This window comes from Ilyonectria robusta, assembly GCF_021365365.1.
Source record: "Ilyonectria robusta strain PMI_751 chromosome Unknown BGZ61scaffold_38, whole genome shotgun sequence".
Taxonomy (NCBI): domain Eukaryota; kingdom Fungi; phylum Ascomycota; class Sordariomycetes; order Hypocreales; family Nectriaceae; genus Ilyonectria; species Ilyonectria robusta.
Window position 1 is genome coordinate 260,042 of NW_025764472.1, and position 14,970 is coordinate 275,011.

At 51.9% G+C, this 14,970-nt stretch overlaps 4 protein-coding genes across 4 annotated transcripts; 1 reads left to right on the forward strand and 3 right to left on the reverse strand.

Moving 5' to 3' along the window:
• Positions 1 to 3,658: 3,658 nt before the first annotated feature.
• On the forward strand, positions 3,659 to 4,789 carry BGZ61DRAFT_369909 (S-adenosyl-L-methionine-dependent methyltransferase; the record flags this gene model as incomplete). The annotated part of the gene is made up of 2 exons (XM_046241983.1): positions 3,659 to 4,040; positions 4,128 to 4,789. The coding sequence occupies 2 exons, from the start codon at positions 3,659 to 3,661 to the stop codon at positions 4,787 to 4,789; spliced, it is 1,044 nt and encodes a 347-aa protein (XP_046096043.1).
• A 572-nt stretch (positions 4,790 to 5,361) lies between these two features.
• On the reverse strand, positions 5,362 to 6,042 carry BGZ61DRAFT_564617 (uncharacterized protein). The gene has a single exon (XM_046255896.1). It carries the CDS (start codon positions 5,861 to 5,863, stop codon positions 5,504 to 5,506), a length of 360 nt encoding a protein of 119 aa, XP_046096044.1. The 5' UTR covers positions 5,864 to 6,042; the 3' UTR covers positions 5,362 to 5,503.
• A 2,922-nt stretch (positions 6,043 to 8,964) lies between these two features.
• Positions 8,965 to 10,245, reverse strand: BGZ61DRAFT_369795 (uncharacterized protein; the record flags this gene model as incomplete). The annotated part of the gene is made up of 2 exons (XM_046241974.1): positions 8,965 to 9,488; positions 9,555 to 10,245. The coding sequence occupies 2 exons, from the start codon at positions 10,243 to 10,245 to the stop codon at positions 8,965 to 8,967; spliced, it is 1,215 nt and encodes a 404-aa protein (XP_046096045.1).
• Positions 10,246 to 14,041: 3,796 nt separating this feature from the next.
• On the reverse strand, positions 14,042 to 14,952 carry BGZ61DRAFT_153674 (uncharacterized protein). Its single transcript, XM_046237392.1, has one exon. The coding sequence runs from the start codon at positions 14,838 to 14,840 to the stop codon at positions 14,460 to 14,462; it is 381 nt and encodes a 126-aa protein (XP_046096046.1). The 5' UTR covers positions 14,841 to 14,952; the 3' UTR covers positions 14,042 to 14,459.
• Positions 14,953 to 14,970: the final 18 nt, after the last annotated feature.

Here is a 14,970-nt window from a genome sequence, read left to right on the forward strand (position 1 = left end):
CGATTCACGAGCTGACGCCCCGAGCACTACCAGTACCGTACGCGAAGCGCTGGTGGACGAAGGATTTGACAAGACTTCGGCAGGTGTATACGTTCTGGCGGAATCAGGCCAGGGTACAGCGGCGAGCAGGTCAGATGAGGCACGACCTGGAAAGACGGGCCAAGGAAGCATCCAAGGAGTACCATGATGCCATCCGGAAACAGAAGAAACTGCACTGGGACGATTTCCTGGCAGAAGATGTCAACATATGGAAGGCGGCCAAATACTTGAAACCTGGAAAGGACATCATGGACGACAGGGTACCCCCTTTGAAGAGACAAGACGGCTCCACCACGGAAGATAGGATGGAGCAGGCAGAGGAGCTGTTCAGCACGTTCTTCCCGCCGTTGCCGGCCAGAATTGAAGATGAAGATGACCGACCGCAACGGAGGGAAGTGCACATGCCAGACCTCACCATGGAGGAAGTTGAAGGAAAAGTGCTATCAGCGAAACCTTGGAAAGCGCCTGGAGAGGATGGTCTGCCAGCAATGGTGTGGAAACAGCTTTGGCCAGTGGTTAGATACCGTGTCTTGCACCTCTTCGACTCATCCCTCAGGGATGGTGTGGTACCCCACCAATGGAGGAGTGCGAAGATCATCCCGCTAAAGAAAGCAGACAAGGAAGACTACACAGTGGCCAAGGCATGGAGACCGATATCGCTGCTGTCAACACTGGGCAAGATACTCGAGGCAGTCGTTGCAGAGCGGATATCCTATGTAGTGGAGAGCTATGGACTGCTACCCGCAAACCACTTCGGGGCAAGGAAGCGAAGGTCAGCTGAACAAGCACTGATACTGCTGCAGGAGCTGATCTACAAGGCATGGAGGGCTGGCAGGGTGCTCAGTCTGATCAGTTTCGACGTCAAAGGCGCCTACAACGGAGTGTTCAAAGAGTGACTACTAGAGAGGCTGAAGGCGAGAGGCATACCTGGTGGACTGGTGAGATGGATTGATGCCTTCTGCTCTGGGCGAACGGCCGCTGTGATGGTAAATGGGCACACGTCACAACTACGGGAGTTGCCACAGGCAGGTCTCCCGCAAGGGTCACCGCTGTCGCCGGTGTTGTTCCTGTTCTTTAATGCAGATCTGGTGCAGAGAAGAATCAACGCAAGAGGTGGTTCGATGGCATTCGTGGACGACTACTCGGCCTGGGTAGTGGGACCAACAGCAGAGGAGAACCGAGCCGGCATCCAATCAATTATAGACGAAGCACTGGGCTGGGAAAGTCGGAGCGGCGCGACGTTCGAAGGAGACAAAACGGCCATCGTGCATTTCACGCGAAACGCCGCGAGTACTAGCGACACACCGTTCATGATCAAAGGGGAAGCAGTCAAGCCCAAGGCGAGCGCCAAGATCCTGGGAGTGGTCATGGACGCGAAACTGCGGTACAAGGAACACATAGCTAGAGCTGCCGCAAAGGGGCTCTCGGCTGCTATGTGTTTGAGAAGACTGAAAATGCTGTCACCGCGGACGGCGAGACAACTGTTCGTAGCAACAGTAGCTCCCACCATGGACTATGCGTCCAGCGTGTGGGCGCACTCATGTGGCATTAGAGAAGCTGCTTGGCTGGACAAGGCACAGATGGTCGGAGCACAGGCGATCACGGGAGCTTTCCGGACCGTCGCAACGGCGGTGGCAGAGGCCGAAGCTAGCATCCAATCGGTGCAAGAACGGCATGCGCAAGCGGCAACAAGGTTTTGGATCAACCTCCGGACCCTTCCCAGGACACACCCGTTGGCGACACTGAAAGTGAAAGTGTGTCGCCGATTCGTATCGCCGATGCAGAGGATTGCTCAAGTACAAGGGGAAACAGCCACTGAACGAATGGAGATCATTCGGGAGTACGCGTTACCGCCATGGAGAGACCGTATCCCGGTGTCGTGCGACCGTGACCGGGAGAGAGCGGTGGAAGAAGCAAAGAGGGTGGATGGTATAGTCATTGCCACCTGCTCCTCGCAGAGAAGGGGCATGGTAGGCATGGGAGGCGTCGTACGAGATACGGCGATCAACAACGATGACGAGGTAGTGGCCAGCTACTCCATCACTCTCGGGTTGACGGAGGAGCTGAACCTATACATCGCCGAGCTGGGAGCTATAGAGATGGTATTGAGATGTATGCCGTCTGGACTCTCCCGGCGGGATATGACTGTCATGACGAGCAGCCGCTCCGCACTAGAAGCCATACGGCGGCCACGACAACAATCCGGCCAACAGATCATACGGCAAATATACGACCATATCAAGCGTCTCGAAGACGAGGGCCACTCTCTCCGGATGTTGTGGGTTCCAGCAGGAGAAGAGGATTTCGCGCTGGGACCAAAAGCCAAAGCAGCAGCCCGGAAGGCCACAGAAGGAGAATGCAGACCAGATGTGCCACCGCATCTAGCAAGATCCACAAGAATAAGACTAGCGATAACCAAGCAGCGGCAAACAAGAACACTACCAGAAAGAGTCGGGAAATACTCGAAGCAGATAGATACGGCACTGCCAGGCAAGCATACCCGTACTCTATATGACCCGCTGAAGAGGAAGGAAGCAGACGTACTATCACAGCTCCGCACCGGAATGGTGAGACTTAACAGCTTTCTGTGCAAGATAGGAACGACGGAATTGGACACTTGCGAATGCGGGCTAGCATCAGAGACAGTGGAACACTTCCTATTCCGCTGCGCAAAATGGACCGCGCAACGGGAAGGCATGTTGCGATGCTCACAGACAAAGATGGGAAACCTATCATACTTCCTGGGAGGAAAGGCGGCGTCTGACGGTGACAAATGGGCGCCAGACATGCGGGCAGTACGGGCGACGATCAAATTTGCCATTGCAACGGGGAGGCTTGACATGGACCAGAAGCCTCAGGCACACTAACTATTCAGATTGAATCCTACTAACATCATACAGTCTCATTTTGGCAGACCGTGCTTCAGCTGCTGAGGATAGGATGCTGAACACTTGGAGAAATTGGCCTTCAAGCAGGCCTGTCACTGCATATACATCAGATTGGACCAATCAGTAAAGTGAAATTGTGGGGCTTCGGGTGATTATGGAAGAACCGTACGAAACGAAAATAGCTTAGCGCAAAGGCCCTCTGGGGTGTGTCCCCCCGGGCGAAATAAAATCCATCCATCCACGTGGATATGCAGTGTAGTTGGTTCGAGCCTTGGGTGTCGGCCCCCTTGCTCAAGAGACTTCCAGCCCGCCCACCTCCCATCTGGCCCCTCTCAACTTGAGCAGATTGGGCCATCCCGGAGAGTCGTATCGTCTAGTTGTCTTGCCCATCGGGCACACCGAACATCCAAGACGCGTGCATGATTGGGCCCGCGGTGAGGGGGGACTCTCGCTTGGTGAACTCTGGAGCACAGCTGCAGCCACTTATGCAGGCCCCCTTATTTCCATCAATAACAGACCATCATCGCCGAAGTAGGAAAAGTACATCAAGGCGGACAGTTTCCGGTGACCTGTGACCCTGCAGAAGGAATGTGTTTGTCCAAGTGCTTGTAAAGGTAATGCAAATTCTTATCTGGTGCCCATTGCCGTTATTAGTGAGAACCCCGTCCCACAACAGTCTTTCAACTAATCCTTCCTGTAGAATCTTAACTGGCCCTATTATGCTTTCGGCCATGGCATTTTTTGGCGTGACAACTGCTGCGGAGGACAACACCGGTCCAACAACTGCCAGCGCCGCCGCCGACGATATCATCGAGGTCGACCCCAGGGCCAACCCCGACCCCGACGAAGGCTACCAAGCCGACTGGCTATCGACCGCGACGGCGTCCATCTCCTCGAGCGTCCGGGACTACGTCTTCGAGAACAACCGCCGATACCACAAGTTCAAGGAAGGGCGCTACCTAATCCCCAATGACAACGAGGAGCAGGAGCGCGAGGACATGAAACACGCCCTCGTGCTGCATCTCTGCGGAGGCAAGCTGCATCTGGCGCCGTTAGATCATCCTCAGAATATCCTCGACGTCGGCACTGGCACGGGCATCTGGGCTATCGACAGTGAGACTACACTTGATGCGAGCCCCCAAGTTTGTACAAGATATTGAATTTTATGACTAATATTGGCGCTCCTCGAATTGAATGCAGTGGGCGACGAGTACCCCTCTGCGGAAATCACCGGCATCGACCTCAGCCCGATCCAACCGTCATGGGTGCCTCCCAACGTCAAGTTCATCGTCGACGACGCCGAGACGGAATGGGTAGACCCTCCAAACTCGCTCGACTGCATCCACCTGCGCCACATGGCTCTGACTATAAAGGATATGCCGCGCCTCTTGGAGCAAGCGTACAAGGCCCTGAAACCGGGAGGTTGGATCGAGCTGCAGGACTTCCTGTACATCACACACAGCGACGATGGCTCCAAGCCCGACGACTACAAGTACGACGAGTTCGTCAGGCTGCTGCGCGAGGGCTTTCTCAAGTTCGGCTTCGACCTGCACGGGCAGCAGAAGAACGAGGGCATGGTCAAGGACGCCGGCTTCGTCAACGTCGACAACAAGATGTACAAGGCGCCCATCGGCACGTGGCCCAAGAACCAGGGGCTCAAGAAGGCGGGGCTGTACAACATGGCCATCATACTCGACTTCTTCTCGGCTGTCATGGCCCCCTTCACCCGCGGCCTTGGATGGTCCACCGAGCAGGTCGAGGTCTTCCTGATCGACGTCAGGAAGTCCATCCATAACACCAACATACACGCGTATTACACCCTTCACATGGTCATTGGACAAAAGCCGTTGGATGCAGCTTAGGCGTTTTCTGCAAAGCGGTGCAACTCCGGAGACGGAGTCTTTTATGACGACATCCTAAGAAGTTACGGTTCACGATCCTAAGTTTGGAAATCTCCCTTTTACGGTGGTCGAGGATGGCATTGAAGCACCCAAGTACGCTATCGTGACGTTACTTCACCGTTCTACCCTAGTTAAATTTATGGATGTACACCGGAGACAATCCCCGCCCGAGTGCATTGGAGATTGTGACGATTTCGCCTCTGTTACCTCTAGATAGGCGACAGAAGCCGATGCTGCAACAAGTAATCTATCGCACACGATACATGATGCGAGGGTGTGGACATTGGGGTGCAGACAGACTGTGGCCGTAGTCTCATGGCGGGTACCGGTAGGTGCCGTCGGTGCACTCACGGAAATCGAGTGATAGCTCGTCTGCGGAGGTACCGGAGTCGTAGAGTGAGGGCACTGCGTGAGAACCTAGATTTGTAGTTGTTTTTTGACCGGTTGCTTCGATCGTGAGGCAGGATGCCTCGCTTGCGAAACTCACTCCCAAGGCGTCACTTTGCGGGGATTCAGTCCTCTCGTGCCGCACCCGGTGCTGAGGACGGTATTGGGTGACTCGTGTACATCTTCAAAGTCCCATCTTGATAGGTACAGCCAATAGTGTAAACCTTATTATCGAACCGTCGGATCGGCTGCTTTGTACGAACCGAAGACTGTGGTAGCCTCTCGCTCCTAGCGCCGTATCGTATTGTCTTTGGCTACAGCAGCTGAGCCATCTGGACCTTTCACTTCGAGGAAAAAGTTCGGTGCGATAGCAAGATCATGTTGTGTCGAAGGGATGATATAACCATCAAGCTCGTGGCGCACTTTTTGATCAAGCTGTTCGGGACGAGCGCCGTAGTATATTACATCCGGGGTTGCCTGGTACGAGCGTACCGTCGGTAAGGTGGTGAAAGTTGGTGAATAGAACTTGACGAGCAACACAGTTTCTGTCTTCGATGTTGCCTTCGATAATAGGAATGACGTCCGCCGTGACCTGACTCTCTTTAGACGCATGTGCATCGGCTCTCTAAAAGCTTTCAAACTTGTCATCTGAGAACTGGGATGGAGAAAGCGACGCCCGTGGTTGCCTCAAGGCTTGTCTGATCCAGGGTTGAAAGCCACTCCACTCAATCCACTGGCTGCTCGAGTGGAGTGGGTAGATCATAATCCACTGAATATCTCAGTATAGTGCATCCACTGGAAGCCATCGTGGATTAGGGTGGATTAGGGTGGATTAGGGTGGATTAGGGTGGATTAGGGTGGATTAGGGTGGATTAGGGTGGATTAGGGTGGATTAGGGTGGATTAGGGTGGATTAGGGTGGATTAGGGTGGATTAGGGTGGATTAGGGTGGATTGGGTGGATTGGGTGGATTGGCAAGTGCGTCCATTCGCGATGGTGAAGCTATTCTCGAAGCCTTTGCCCACGTAAGCGCCAAGTTTCAATTTCCAGAAGCTCCAAGTGAGCCTATCTCCAACTGGCTTCCATCTCGTCTTGAGCGCTCGCCACCTGAGTTAGCCACTGTGTTGCCCACCCTTCAAGCTGCTGATCTGACATCTGAGCCAATTCGACATTGACTTTTTCTTCGTCTATCGAGATAAAGAAGGGATCTAGATCGTGAATAATACCCGCCCTCAGCCATGAACGCAATACCTGGCACATCCCGATAATTTGGGCTTGAAGTTGGTGGCGCAGAGGGTTCACCATCCGACCGGCTGCTTGTTGGAAGAACTGAGGATTCCCCCTCAACTTCAGGATTAAAGTTAAGGTTTGAAGTCCTAAAACTTAGATCGTAGGACTTGATCGTAGGACTTTCTAGGACTCAAGTCCTAGAAGGGACCACTCGAAGATATAAGGTCTTAAAGGTCCTTCGATTACAAGAAGAACAATCACAATAAGAACTACTTTCTCATCAAGTGCACTCAGCATTCCTGCGCAATCCAACAACACTGCTGAGAAAAGACGCTCACACTCTGCAGACATGGGTTGTATTGTCAGAACATCAAGCGCCATTCGCGATAAGTTTGGATACTTGAATCGCTTCTCGAGCCAGTAAGCGAGAGGATCATCGATTGAGCCATCGCCACTTTCGCAGTGCGTAATCCAATGGAGGTATTCGTCCTCGCCTGGCGTGAGGCCATCGTGACCTGCTTCTGGCGCTATGTAGCGGTTTCGTTGAAGGTATTCCTGGAATGGATTGTCTGAAGTCTTCCGCTGCTTAGGAACTGGCTCAACGGCTGATAGGCTCTCTCCGGGCAAAGTAACCCGATACTCAAAACGCCACACATCGTGAACAATTTTTTTGCCTCGTCAATCCACTCGGGGCGGTCATTCCAGTTGCGTTCAAACCATTTCCACCGGTATGCGGGATGGAGCGCCAGGCCAGCATAGTAGATGGGCGTCTCGCTCAATATCTCGTTGTACTCATTCAGCTTCTGCCAGCCCAAATTGATGTTGATCCTGAAGTGTTCAGGATCAGGGAAGTCCTTGGCGATATCCTTGAAGCGTTCAAGCTGCTCAAGAAGGAATTCAAAGCCTTGAATTACGTCCCAAATATTGCCATAAGACCCAGTCCACCCACGCTTCCGCTTGCGGATCTGGCCGTCGCCTTCGAGCATTTTGACCGCGGCTTCGTAGTAACTAAGGATCTGCGCAAATATTTCGACCACCTCCCAGTCCTTGTCGGATAGCTGGTTCTCTGGCTGGCAAATAAAGGGCAACGTGAGTGACTTCTTAGGACCGCCCCTTTTGGTCTTGTTTTGTTGTTCGAACTCGATTCGATAGTGGGCAATAAGTCGCTCGATATAGTGCGGAGCAGTAGAGCTTGTCGTATCATATACAATTGTGACAGCCATCTGGTATCGTTGTCCAAAATAACATCCAACGGCTTTCTGGCGTTGAGTTTGGGGTCAGACGACTTGGTGAATGCTTCTTGTTGAATGCTGCGAAGCATGTTTGTCAACAAGTCAGATCTGTGGATAGCTACCACAAGATTGTGCAATTTGCCTGCTGGTCCCTTTTTGCGCCAAATCAAGTGGTCTGCTTCAGTGAGAGCCTCAGCCCCTGATAGCCGTCGCTCGAATGCCTCAGCATCGTGGCCAAATAGAATGGCTTTGGCGGAGAGGTTCAAGATGTGCCCAAAACAGCGCCCTCGCCTGCGAGCCCCTACGAAGCCGAGCTCTCCACCAATAATCTCCATGGCGGTATCATTGCTTTTCGCGTTGTCAAGCGTGAAGTAGCCAATCTTGTCCCGGATCTGATACGATTCAACTACGTCGAGGATTTCGGCGGCGATGTTAGGCCCCGTGTGCCTGGCGCTGACTTCGGGGAGCCCAATCGTGAGCTTGCAAGGCTGGTTGTTTTCGTCTCTGAAGAAGCAACAGATACCATATAAGGCGTGTCGGTTTCCAGACCGCCAGCCGTCGAAAGAGATGTGGACAAGGCCGGGCGCCTTGCACAAGACCTCAATCACCTTGTGCTTGTGTTCTTCGAACGCGATGAGGATCTTTTCTCGAACCGTTGTGTGGGTAATATTGGCTTTACGTGCTGAAACTGACAGGTTCAAGTAATCAAAGATAGCTTGGAGTTCTGCTTCTTCAGCAGTAGAAAAAGCGTGATTCTTGGCCACAATCCAGTTGACCAGAAGCCTCCGGAAGTGTTCCTTGTAGAAGCGCTTGATAAAGCCATTCGCAATTGCTTGTTCCCGGGGGTCGTGTCGATCAAGCTTCATGGATTCCACGAGAGTGTTGCCCCGTAGGCTTCCTGCTCTTGGAATTCGCCTTCCTCTCAGCAGTTCCTTTGGTCCTTCCAGGCGAGCGCGAATCCCGTGGTCATTGAATAGATGATTGTACGCGTTGTGAATGCCATCAGCTTCGAAATGATGTGGGTGTAGGGCATTCTTGCGAATGCACACTTGGCAAACCCATCTGCGGTCGCCTTCCTTTTGGATATCATAACCAAATTGCCAGGCCCAACAACGCGTTTCTCTAGCTCACACCCTCGATGCATGTGGCGATCGACGATCAAATCGATTACAAGTCCTGCTCGATCGAAATCGAAATCGATTCGATTAATCGATTCGATCAAATCGATTGGTCGATCGATTTCGAAGGTCTGTCCAAGATTAGGAATGAAAGAGGTGTTGAGATAGGTTTAATACGCACCAGCCTGGAACATCTGAGCCCAATCAAGGCCAGATTGTTGATTTTGATTTGAATTGCCATGCATGGGCATTCCGTTCTGACCCGGGGGCATGCTGTAGCCAGGGGGCTGCTGCTGGTTCATGGAGCTCGAGACGTCGGCACCGTATTGCTGCGAGGAACCCATCACGGGCATCTGGCGCCTGTCCGCGTTATTACCGCTGTCAAAAAGATTCGGGTCCCCGGCCAAGTTGTTCATGCCGTCTTGGACGGGAACCATGCCGAAGGGGTGGACCATGTTGTCTCCTGGGATGTTACTAAGCCCGTTCAAGTGGTTCAAGTCACCGTCGTGAGCAAGACCAGCAGCCTTCTGGGCCTGGGCATTCTTCTTAACATGAGCTTGAGGGTGGGACAAGTGGCTAGCTCCGGTGGGATTTCCACGACGGATAGAGCACTTTTGGAAGTGACGCTTTAGGATATCACTTCGAGAAAACGTATCGCGGCAAAGCACACACATGTAGGGGCGGTCGCCGGTGTCTGTAAGAGAAAGAAAAAAATATGCGTTAGCCGGTTGACGGGCAAGTAAGGCTCGCGAATACTTACGTCGCAGAAGGTGACGCTTCAAATGCTTCGCGTGGAGGTAGGCCTTTGTGCAATGGGGGCAAGGAAGCTTCCCATCGGCGTTCTTGACAGGAATAACCGTGTTCATAGTACCGCCGGTGCCAGCGGCAGGAGCGGCAGGTCGGCCGGGAGCGCTGGGCAGGATACCGCGTCGGCCCTGAGAGCCAACAACGTGAGTAGGCTGTTCGCCCTCGTGCTGGAGAACCGAGTTGGGTTGCATCATCGAGCTGGGTCCGTATGGCGAAGAGACGCCGGGCTGAGGCATGATGCCACCAGGAGGCATCGGGAGCAAGACAGGAGGCCCTCGACCACTGACGGGCGCGGGAGCAATGGGCTGCGGGTGCGACGCGGTGGTCATCGCCTGGGGAAAACGGTACTGGCTCTGAGGCATTGAGTAGATCCCACCGCGTCCTCCGGGCTGCGACGTCTGCTGGTAGCTAGGGAGGTTGTTGGTGGATTCAGGTGCGTTGGGCGTGCCTGGGGTGCGCGGCGTGTGCGGGTGGCTGACGTAGAGGGGCTGCATTGCTAAGGCGGAAGGCTGCAACGGAGGAAGGGTCTGAGAGAGGGGAGGGCCGGTTTGCCGCTGGTTGGACGTCATGGCGGTGGGCGAAGGATAAGTTTGACCAGGCGGAGTCTCGTTTACACTATTGGTGGGATGCTGCGAGCCGTCCATGCTACTCTCAGTAGACACGTGCTGGGTGTGACCGTCGTGATGAAGCCGCGACAGAATCCAGGGTGAACCAGACAGAACTTGGGAGCAGGGCTGAGGACAAGATCAAGTCAAGATTGCCGATGAGAAGATGCCAAGTTTGCGAGGCGGCGAGGCAAACGAGCGGACACTCAGGCACAATACAGTGCAGCTTGCAAAGCTCCGCAGACGAGGTTCCCGGAAGGTGGATGAGGCTCGTCCCTCTCGAGGTGGTGTCTGGGGAAGGGTGCAGTGTGGAGAACCGGGTCTCGAACCTTTTTATTTGTATTTTTTTTCGGCGGATACCCGGGGGGTTGACTAAGCGTTCCGCCTTGGCCCCCCCCTCTCCAAGGGAGAGGGGGCAACATTACCCGTAACCGCGTCGCATTCGTAACCGCCTTTTTCAACTTTAACGATGCAATACACCAGCAAGCAGGGAGCCAATTTAAAAAGTAAATATATCATTATGTAGCTATAGCTCGAAATAATCATATATCACAAATTGGGTTATTTTTATTGACAGATAGTGTTGTAGTCAATTGATATATCTAGACCCTATGTCCGCCGCCGCGACTTTGGCACAGTAACCTATGTGCCGCCAATTGCGATTTCTGGCTCAACCTCGTCATCTGAATAACGATTAGGAGCCCGATTATAGCCAAATCCGCCGTAATCTACAGTCTGTAACTGTGCCTCATTTTCCTCAGCTATTTCGTCTGCAAATGGCATATTCTCGATATTGAAAATACGCCGGGTTGTAGACTCAATCTGTACGGAGGTAATGATCTCAATATTGTCACTATCTGACTCTCCTTCCTGCGGCAAAGACGGCAGCTTGATTGATGAAGCTACCGAGATAAAATCATCATGGATGACGGTATCCGGGCTTTCGGCTTGATCAGGTGACCTAGCATCTTTTTCCTCCTTCTAAGTGACTACAGCAGGGATCGCTAAGAGATTCGAAAGCGGCTGTGTTGTATAGAGATGTGACCGCTGTTGGTCATCAGCATCAGCCCACTGCTGTGATAGCTTTTCAATAGCATCATTATCGTATGACAGCCGGTGTCTCTCTCTTAGTTCCTCCATCTGGGCTTCTTCTTCCGCCTGCCGGGCTGCCTTTGCAATAGCAGCTGTGCGGCCTCGAAGACGAGGCCGGCTAGTTTAGCGGCGGAAAGGGACGAGACCAACACCCAACTCGACCACCTCACTATAGAGGGGTGATGCACAGAGATGTGTCGCCGCAGGCGTCTTGTGAGGTCAGCCCGAAGCTGCACCCGACTACGCGTATGAGGTCCGACAGGTCTGCGATTTGTCCCACTAGATAGTGAAGCATCTCATGAGATGATATATTGACCTTATTGCGATAAAGGACAGTGGCAAGGCATCGATTGATCGCATGGCAGGGTCAATATCTGGTGAGGTCGAAGACTGAGGTTGGACAAGGATCGGATAAGACGTAGGAATAGGCACGAAGGGACCTTTAGAATGAAAGGGCAATAATCTTCAATACCAAAAGTAATACAAGCAATCTCTCGATAGAGAGATACAGCCTCTAATAGAGACTGATGTCTCTTGAGTCTGTCACGGGCCGGATGAGATCAACTCAAGAGGTAATACCACTGTATTGCGAGAATACTACGATGGAGAGGAAAGAGAGAAAGCGGGCAGGCGCGTAGACGCGTAGACGCATTGATAGTCCCTGTGGCCTGCCCCGTGCGCCCTAGTTACATATCGACCCCACCCTGGGTCAGGGCTCCTAATAGTGCAGACCATTTAGACTATTAGTGCAGACTGCAGATCAGGGCAGGGAATACGGACGCCCGGTGTGGACGCTAAGTACGCTAGGTTGTTGGCATGGTGTTACAAAACCAGGGTACCCATGATTGTTGCTGTGCCAACCACTTTGTTTTGGATATTTCTGATCAATTCACTGGTGCGATCCGGATCAACAAGGCTCGTTTCAAGGGGCGCATCATCCTAGTCGTCAATCCACGAACGCCCGTCGTGGATTGATTATTGATCTTGGATTGTAGTCTGCACTAATAGTGTAAATGGTCTGCACTATTAGGAGCCCTGCCCTGGGTCCAGCACTCCGGACGTTCCCGTCACAGAGTCTCTCGATGATGATGAAAAAAGATGATCCTCCCTGGAAGCTGTGGGCAGCTTCCTCCCCTACTTATCCCTATTACATCCCTGCTAGCAACCATCTAGCCCAAGAGTCCAAATCTGCCCGCCAAACTAGCAGCCTCACTACTGCCTTGGTCAGCCTCTTTTTCACGAAGCTCGCGGAAAAGCTCTGCTTGTAACCAGCCTTCCTTCCTAGCAGCTGCAGCCCGCTCTTCATGACTCCGAGCGTTGACTTTCTGACGTAACTGGTCCACAGTATATGCCCCATCATCAACTCGAATTCGACGCCTTGTGTGCGTACGCCGGGCTTCCAGTCTGATCCGTTCTTTCTGAAGCCTAATGATCTTCTGATGCGATGATATTGTGATGATAGAGAGGTCTAAAGCAGCTTCTGCATGTGTAATAACAGCCCGCGTTGGGCTGCTTAAGATATGCAATTTATCTCGGATTAAATGCAGATCTTTCTTTGCCTTTCGAGGCGTAACAGCATCTCTCTGTAAACGCTTAGGGAATAACGGCTCTTCCTTATCCATAGCAGCCTGACGTAGGGGTCCTAGGACAAGCTCTGGATTGAAGGGCATGAGGCCGGCTTTTTCGAATCCAACATATATATAGCATGCCTTAAATGCTGCGCTGTACAGCTGGTTCCATTGATTAAGGAAGTCATATCGGGATATCTGAGTGCCGCCGGCAATAAGGAAGTCATTGAGAGCGTGCCGTTGTTCCTTTTTGAGATGCTGATAGACCCCAATGTCAAGAGGTTGAAGAAGATAACTTGTATGAGAAGGAAGGCGGAAGGGGATGATGTCAAACATATGACAATACCAGATAAAATCAGGGTCTTCATGAGCAGAAAAACCGTCCATCAGAAGCAGCCGATAAATAGGCTCTGCCTTTCTGGTCATCTGAGAGGCAGAATATACTAATTCCTGGTTCCAGCTTTCCCTTGTGAGGTCAGGACTGTAGCTAAACCAGGTCTCAATAGAGAAGTCATTGAAGTTATCGCTGCAGTCAAAGGAGTGATAATTAAAGTGCTGTAGCCACTGCCGGGCCTGTTGTGCGTTATTTGTAACGGTCTCAAGGTAGTGTATTGCAACTAGCTAGGCCACTCTACAGAGTATACTAAACTTAAGGAAAGAAGGAGAAGAGAAAGAGAGTAGAGGAGCTCCATCCATAAATATACTCGTCATGGTGGCTTAAAGGTAAAAAGTGGGCCACGAAAGGCCGAGGGTTCCCGAGGCCACCTACGGGCACAGCCCGTTACATTATTGAAGCCGGAAGATGTATGTGTCAGGACTACCCGGTCATCGATATCAGCTATAATGTATTCTTCTAGCAACACCTTTGCTATCAGGATAAGAAAAGAAGGTATTGCTAGCCCAGCTGCATTAATTGCATCTACAGCTGATAGTTGTTACAGGCTGAGGCCTGGTACAAGGATTCCGGCTGTGCCGGACCTAACTACTCGAGGTTTAGCCAACTCACCACACTCAGGGGCCTTACTTACTTATCTACTAGCCAGTAGCTATGTTGCCCCTTTCTTCCTTCTCTTTAGCTTTAGATAGACAATCCTACGGCAACAGCCTGTTGAACAAACTCCTGTCCAGCCCTTCACAATAGTGAGTCTTTATTACCGGGTTGAAAGGTAACGATATGTGTTGAAATGAGAAGATTTATATTTCTTTTTTGTTCATACTGAATGTGCAGTAAGGGAACTACTGTTTATATACAGGCACGATCTCTTGTGGAAAGCTCCACCTTCTTCCACACCTTGCCACCGACTTGGTCGCCACACACTTGTGATCTCCAACAATATGAGTTTTTCCCTTCATTCGGGTTGAGAAGAGCTTGAAGCTGCTATCAATCCATCCAACCTGAAGAGGGGTCTTATCAAAATTCCAAAAATTGGACCTTATAATCGACTTTCCAGTTATAACAGCTTCAAATTCCTTGAACCAGTCTTCTAGTCTTAGAATATTGAGCTCGGCGCCAGCACGGATGACTTCCTTGACCTTTGGGGTCTTATACTGTAGCTCAGGATGACGCTTTTTAAACCGCTGGACCCACGCCTTTCAGACCGTAGTCCTAGGACCCTCGAGACGATGTTTTCGTAGGAAACTGGCGTAGTTGCGGATGGCGGGCTCTGTGACTGCAAATGCGCTCTTTTCAACGGTCCTGATGAAGGTAACTAAAGCTCGTTCCTCCGCCGCCGTAAGAGCCGGCGGCTGGCTACCTTTGTTACCAGAAGGAAGAGCTTTTCCCGCTTTTAACAACGATATATATTTCTTCACAAGAGATGTGTTGGTGTGGTAGTGAGAGGCGGTTTCAATAACGGTCAATTTGCGAGGCAAAGTGGGGTTCCTACGAGTCGTCCGTGTAACCGCATCACCGGCCAGATAGGCACAGGCTGCACGAGCCGCAGCTGAATGGGATTTTTCTGAAATTTTGGCCATAATGAGATTGAAACTTGGATATTATAGGATCCGAATTTTAAAGAGATTGGGCTTAAATTGAAGCAACTGGCTTATACAGAGTCTGAAAAAGTCGGTTACGAATGCGACGCGGTTACGGGTAATGTTGCCC

Bases quoted from the DNA above. Each gene is read 5' to 3' on its own strand.
- BGZ61DRAFT_153674 (XM_046237392.1), bottom strand. From the start codon at position 14,840: ATGGCCAAAATTTCAGAAAAATCCCATTCAGCTGCGGCTCGTGCAGCC.
- BGZ61DRAFT_564617 (XM_046255896.1), bottom strand. From the start codon at position 5,863: ATGACAAGTTTGAAAGCTTTTAGAGAGCCGATGCACATGCGTCTAAAG.